General features: G+C 49.5%; 1 protein-coding gene across 2 annotated transcripts; it reads right to left on the bottom strand.

Moving 5' to 3' along the window:
• Window positions 1-3,775: 3,775 nt before the first annotated feature.
• Window positions 3,776-6,477, bottom strand: Atp5mc1 (ATP synthase membrane subunit c locus 1). Of its 2 annotated transcripts, none has more exons than XM_055618934.1 (5): window positions 6,415-6,477; window positions 5,778-5,824; window positions 4,754-4,831; window positions 4,258-4,436; window positions 3,776-3,993 (listed from the first exon to the last, which is right to left on the bottom strand). In XM_055618934.1, exons 2-5 carry the CDS (start codon window positions 5,814-5,816, stop codon window positions 3,879-3,881), a joined length of 411 nt encoding a protein of 136 aa, XP_055474909.1. In that variant the 5' UTR covers window positions 5,817-5,824; window positions 6,415-6,477; the 3' UTR covers window positions 3,776-3,878. The 2 variants fall into 2 exon arrangements, with proteins under 2 accessions (XP_055474909.1, XP_055474907.1); XM_055618932.1 differs by lacking the exon at window positions 6,415-6,477 and adding an exon at window positions 6,345-6,408.
• Between the last annotated feature and the right edge of the window lie 228 nt (window positions 6,478-6,705).

Here is a 6,705-nt window from a genome sequence, read left to right as displayed (position 1 = left end):
CATAAGTCACCTCATGCATTCACAATAGCTGTTTAACAATATAGTAAAAACATTTATTTTGTGAGCTGGGGAACGGCCCAATGGGTAGAGGGCTTGCTGCCCATGCATACGAACCTGAGTTTGGGTCTCCGGTAAAAGCAGGGTGTAAGGGGCTGGAATCGCTCAGCAGTTAGGAGCCCATGTCTGGTTCCCAGCCCCCACACTGGGCAGCTCACAACTGCTTGAAATGCCAACTCCAAAAAGACAACACTCCTAATCAGGCACCTATACTCACATGCACACAGACATATGTGCATACACGTAGTTAAAAATCAAGTATTTGAGCTCTAGATTCAGTGAGACTGTGTGTCAAAAAAGCCCAGGTCCCCTGTGTAAAAAACGGGCACACGTACATGCGTGAGTACACCAATGCAAGATTTTGTATGTTACCTCATTTACCCATATTACCTGTAGTAGCTTCTTTTGTTACCGTCACAGAAATCAGCCTCCATACCCATTGGAGGGATAAAGTCACCACACAGGAGAGATTAGCATCTTAGCTGGGATGGGGCAGAGCTGAGATTTGTATTCCTGTTTGCTTCTCAAGCCCGCACATTTCTGATCTCCCTGTCCCCTCACTGGAAATGGAACCCAGGGTTTCAAACATGCTAGGTAAGCAGTCTACCACTGAGCCACACTGCCAACCTCATGCTCAGCTCCCAAGACTGTGGTTCCTATGCTCTTCTCAGAGTGTAGTTTATTCTCAGGCAAAACATCTGTATTCACTTACTTACATTCTGCACTAAGCAAAATGGTCTAACCCATGCCCAGCTCATATGCTACAGACTTGGTTATGTATTAACTAACCTATAGTGCATATGAAAGCATTCTCCCTCCTACAGGCCACCTGCCAGACTCCCAGGCCTGCTGATCTGTTAAGTTCAGCCAATTCCAAGGCTCTTTGAAGCCCTGGGTGGAAGGAGAGCCTTACCAGAGTCTCAGGCCCCTGGCATTTCACGGGAAGGAAAAGGAAACTACTTTCCGCTGGGAGTGTTCCTCTATTACCTCCAATCCAAGTGACCAAGCAAGGGTGCCAACATCATGTCCCCAAGGGCTGTGGTGTTCTGTTTGTGTAAGAGCATTACCAGTTAATCTATTGCTCCCTTGGCGATTCTTTGCCAGGTCAAACTGAGTTCTCTTCCTTGTCTTTGGCCTGAGACTGCCAGGCCGTGTCAGGATTTACCGCTGGCCAGTAATCCTAAGGAGTTACTTTAGGTAAAACAGGGCATTTATCAGTGGTTGTTGTCAGCTTGAGAATCCTACTGCTATCCAGTGGGTAGGTCAGGCACGTTCCTACCACCCACCGAACAGAAATGCCCCTCAAGACAACCACTGAACGACCTGACCCCATATACAACCAAGCTGAGAAACAGAGGCATAAACGTCAAGCGGACCCGGGTTGGAAATGCTGGCCTGCTGCATAACCTTGGGCAAGTCATTAAACTCATACAAACTCTCAATGAGTCAGCACCGTGATAAAAACAGGTTCTAGAGGCTGAGCGATGGCTTCAGTAACCAGCTCTGCGACCTCAGGCAGGAGGCCCCACCTCTCTCAGCTTTCTTCTTGGTTTCGTTTCTTATAAAGATGTCTTGTCCCAGATGGCAGAGGTGGTTAAGAGCTCATATTGTTCTTGCAGGTCTCATATTGTTACTGCAGGTCTCAGTAATACATCTACTTGGAACTCCAATTCCAGCTAACAGCCTTTTCTGGCCTCTGTGAGTGCCCTCATGCACGTAAGAGTTCTCATGCCAGTTTGCGTGCACACACATATGTATGTTTTTGTGTGTATGTGTGTGTGTGGGGGTGGCAGCAGTATAATCATTATCTTTTTTAAAATTTATTATGTATACAGTAATTGTTATATATATAATGTATGCATACAATATCTGCACGTGTGCCTTCACATCAGAAGGGGGCGCCAGATCTCATTATAGATGGTGGTGAGCCACCAGGTGGTTGCTGGGAATTGAATCAGGACCTTTGGAAGAGCAGACAGTGCTCTTAGCCTCTGAGCCAGCTCTCTAGCCCCCTGTAATCATTATCTTACCTGAGCTAGCAGTGCCATGTTAGCCAAATGAGGGTGAAGGTGTAGGCACAGGCCACAGAAAAAGACACTACATGAAGCTGTAGTTAATTCATTAGCCCACACCCTCCAAAAGCACTTTCAGTCTCAAGCAAAGATTACAGATTCTCTAAGAGGAAATTGTGTATTCTGCTTAGTCAAGAACATTTCAAAAGGGGCTGGAGATGGCTCAGGGGTTAAGAGCACTAGATGCTCTTCCAGAGGACCCAGGTTCAATTCCCAGCACCCACATGACAGCTCACAACTGTAACTCCAGATCCAAGGGATCTGACTCCCTCACAAGGACACATGCAGGTAAAACACCAATGCACATGAAATAAAAATAAATAAATATATAAACATCAACATTTCAAAAGCCTAAGAGGCTGACGATGAAAACGAACTCCGTGAGCTCCATGGCTCACACCTGTAATCCCAGCACTCTGGAAGGCAGAGGCAGGCGGATCTCTGGGAGTTTGAGGCCAGCCTGGTCTACAAAGCAAACCCAGGACAGCTAGGGCTACACAGAGAAACCCTGTCTTGAAAAACCAGAAGAACAAGATCCGGGTGAAGAAGCTGACCTCCACCTTCATCGTCTGTGGGAACCCAAAGTCAACAGACTACTATGGCAAGAGGCTTTACAGAGATGGGGGTGGAGGCACATCTTCTAATGCCAGCTATCCCAGCACTCGGGAAGCAGAGGCAGGAGCAGCTAGTCTACACAGTGAGTTCCAGAAGAGCTGGAACTACAGAGACCCTGCCTCAAATAAATAAAATAAAAAAGGCAAAAAGGAAGGCCCTTTACCCCACAGAGCCACACTGCTTACTCAGCACCTCTCCCTTCAATCTGTTTCTCTACACTACTTTAAATTGTGTGGTGAAATAAAAAAGGATTTGGCGAGAGAGGGAACAACACAACAAAGAGAGTCATCACTTTTAAATTTGGCTGATTCCCCTTATCTACTCAGTGTTGTGGATAGATTATTTTGCTTTCCTAAGAACAGGTCTCTCATGTATCAAACTGGCTCAATGGTTACGCCTAACAGGACCGCTGTCAAACGCTCAGCACAGAGCTTGCTGCACATTAAGCTCCTCAAAACTGTTACCCATTTAAAAGAAAAAAAAAAAAAAAGGTGGCACATGCCTTTAATCCTAGTACTCGGGAGGTAGAGGCAGGTGGATCTCGGTCATTTCAAAGCTAGTCCAGTCTACAAAGCAAGTTCCAGGCCAGCCAGAGCCACACAGCAAGGCCCTGAGGACTCAAAAAAAAAAAAACAAAAAACAAAAAACAAAACAAGACATCTTTCCCCAAATGGCTCAGAGGTTAAGCACACTGGCCGCTCTTCCAGAGGTCCTCAGTTCAATTCCCAGCAACCAGGTGATGGCTCATGACTATCTATAGTGAGATCTGGTGCCCTCTTCTGGCCTGCAGGCACATATTCAGGCAGAACAATATATACATATTGTGTGTGTGTGTGTGTGTGTGTGTGTGTGTGTGTGTGTGTGTGTATATATATATATATATATAATGGTACCTGTCAATATGCTAAACTTGAAAGGGACAAAGCACCACCATCATTACCCAGGCTACTTCACTGTCCTCCTGGGAGACAGTGGGATCCTTCCAAAGCTATCCCCCACCCCAGGGTAGAAAGACAGGCACAGGCAAATGGTTTAGAGAAACGTTGTTGTTTAATGCTAAAGCTTAGCACACTCCAGCACCAGGACTGGCATGGAGTCAAAGCAGCAGGGACGGCTGAGTGACCCCATGGAGCCTCACATGGCGAAGAGGATGAGGAAGGCGACCATCAAACAGAAGAGCCCCATGGCCTCAGACAAGGCGAAGCCCAGAATGGCATAGGAGAAGAGCTGCTGCTTGAGAGACGGGTTCCTGCCAGAGACAGGAAAAGGTGAGGGCGTAGGTGAGGGGAGTGTGTTACGAACCACAGGGCCTAGCCTACATTGACCCAGGGGACTGGATAGGAAGGGAAACTAGCAACTTGGCAAGTTCATAAGGGGATACTTCAATTCTGACTAGGTCACTGGAGAAACAGGAGGTAAAATAACACCAACTTGAAAGCTCCCGTCTTGCTAAGACTCTGCCAAATTGGGTGGGGCTTATATGGAAATACTATATAGGCAGCCCCAAACTTACCTGGCATAGCCAATAATCAAGCTACCAAACACTGTTCCAATGCCAGCCCCTGATCCAGCCACACCAACTGTGGCAGCCCCAGCACCGATAAATTTGGCTGCTGTGTCAATGTCCCGGGAAATAACACTGGTCTGGAAGTCCCGTCTGGCCACCTGGAGAGGGGAGCTGCTGCAGGAAGGCTAGAACAAAGGGCAGGAGTAAGAAGAGAGCAGGCAGGCGTGGAGGCATCTGTCAGGTGGCTGGCTCCACCCCTACCCCACCCACCTGAGCTAAGCAGCAGCTGGCAAACAGCCTGACAAGGGCAGAGTATTCTGTGTGCAGGGAGAATGGCAGTCAGTCCTAGGGTGTTTTCAGACAGGGCTAGTCACAGACAGGCCTGTTATTTTGAGACTTGAAATTACAAGAGCCTCATGGATCCTCTAATTGTCCTAACAGCAATTCGGTTAGCTGGAGGGAGCACTGCCTAGGGAGATCTTGAGGGGCCTCACTTCCTTACCTGTTTGGATGGGGCCTCTGGTCGACTCAGGAGGGAGGCAGACACAGGCCTGATTAGACCCCTGGTACAGGAGCGGATCTGTAAAATCCAAAAGATGTATCGCTCCAAACCAGGCAAAAAGAAAACAAAAGACCAAAACCCAACCGAAGTGACAAGAGTTGTTGAAAACAGTCCGATAAATTTCAAGGTCAATTAATTTATTCTCAGTTCTCTCAGGCAGGCCTACACCGGAGACAGCTGTCCTGATAGTCTGTAGCAGGTCACAGTAGCAGCAACCACCATTTGAAATCATGCACCAGGCTGGGGAACAATCACAAGCCTCTGGGGTCAATCCTCAGAACCACGACCAAACCAAACCAGGCACAAAGTCTGTCTCCAAGGGCACAGCCTTAATCAGTTCCCCAGAATAGAGTAACACTCAAACATCCAATCGGTTACAGTAAGTGAAATGAGGTAACAAAAGGCACCGGAGGAGAAATTTACTAAAATGCACTCCAGCAACGTATTCCTCATGAAGTCGGCCAGAAAGCCTGGCGTGGGCTCCCCGGACAGTCCTCTTAGGAGAGCCCCGCAGTGACATGTTATTTAGTGCGATGACTTTGACACTTGGCAGAACACTGGAATCATTTGGGGAGTTCTAAAATAATTGCTTGGGGTTCCACCTCGACTCTCACGGTCTGACGCAACTGGTCTGAGGTGCAGTCTGGGCGTTAGCAATGTTAAGCTTTCCAGATGAACTGCACATGAAGCCAAGGTTGAGGAAAACTGTCTTCCGGTCATCTGGCTACAGCCAAGCCAGGACGATGATAAAAGGTCAGCTCTAGCCTCTCGGAGAACACTCAAGAAAGCCCCGACAGATTGTTTTACAGGCCTGAGTAAGCATAGGTTACCTGCGTGACATCCCATAGCCTCCCACGAAAGCCATCATGGTCACGGGGCGCCAGCTCCTCTTAGTCCATTCATTAAACAAGACCGCTCCTATACCATGCACGACACTATAGGGTAGCCCGGAGCCACAGCTTACCAGAACTGGAGAAACGAGCAGTGCCTTGGTAGTCTGCATTTTTCAATCTGCAAGAAGAGCGGGAGGGGGGAAAATCCGTGACTCCTATGAAAGCCTGGCTGCCTGCTTACACTGACGACCTTCTGTCGTCCCCATCCACCTCCAATCGTTCTCCCCGAACCTTTCCTCCCTATGCCCCAGCTAAGGGGGGGTATCAGAGGTCAGAAGGACTTCGCGGGTTCAGGGGTCAACCACTTTCTAGGCAGCGGGTCTGCAGATGGACAGCAACCCGAGCTCGGAAGTACAAGGCGGCGGCTAAGGCCCCAAGAGGGAAATGTTGCGAAAGGGAATGCCCTCCCGGGAAGACTGGAGGCAGAAACTGGCAGGCGTCGTGCAGGATCCTGCCCGTGATACAGAGCTGTCCCCTACTCTCCCCAGCGGCCGTTTATCGCTCATTACCGTTGGTAATTAACATTAATTGATAAGGCTTAAAGACTCCCGTCCTCCTTCCCATCCCTGGAGGCAGATGCTGCTCCACGTGGCCCAGCCCACAGCCTTCTGGACCCCTGGCTCCCGGCCCCAAGTCACCTGCTCTCCCACTCCCCTGCAGCCCCTGATCAGCCCACAGCACTCTCCCCGCTCAAGGTGACTGACTCACCTCCCAGCTTTAGCCCTTGGTCCCAGCGCTGCGCTCCCCCACCCACGTGTCCGGGGTCCCTCCACTCCCATTGGCCGTTGTCTCCGCGCGTTCCGATTGGCCGTCGTCATCAACTCCTCCTTCCTTATTGGTCTTCTTCAGCGCCTTCCTCTCTCCCGACAGGAGCTCCGTGGCAATTCCCGCCTCCTTGCGGATAAAGGCGGGTTCTGTTCCCCGGATCGGGGTTACGATTGGTCGGACGCCGAAACGCTCGACCATAGAGTCGACGGGGACTCAGAGGTTCTACAACCT

The sequence above is a fragment of the Psammomys obesus genome, unplaced genomic scaffold (genome assembly GCF_907164565.1).
Source record: "Psammomys obesus unplaced genomic scaffold, mPsaObe1.curated_primary_1811, whole genome shotgun sequence".
Taxonomy (NCBI): Eukaryota; Metazoa; Chordata; class Mammalia; order Rodentia; family Muridae; genus Psammomys; species Psammomys obesus.
Note: the sequence above shows the minus strand (reverse complement) of the source record. Positions and strands in the feature narration are given on the sequence as shown.

Excerpts from the sequence above, each read along its gene's own strand:
- Atp5mc1 (XM_055618934.1), bottom strand. The coding sequence starts at position 5,816 with ATGCAGACTACCAAGGCACTGCTCGTTTCTCCAGTTCTG. Across the intron at positions 4,437-4,753 it reads CAGAGGCCCCATCCAAACAG|CCTTCCTGCAGCAGCTCCCC; the intron begins GTAAGGAAGTGA and ends CCTTTGTTCTAG. Across the intron at positions 3,994-4,257 it reads TTGATTATTGGCTATGCCAG|GAACCCGTCTCTCAAGCAGC; the intron begins GTAAGTTTGGGG and ends TGTCTCTGGCAG.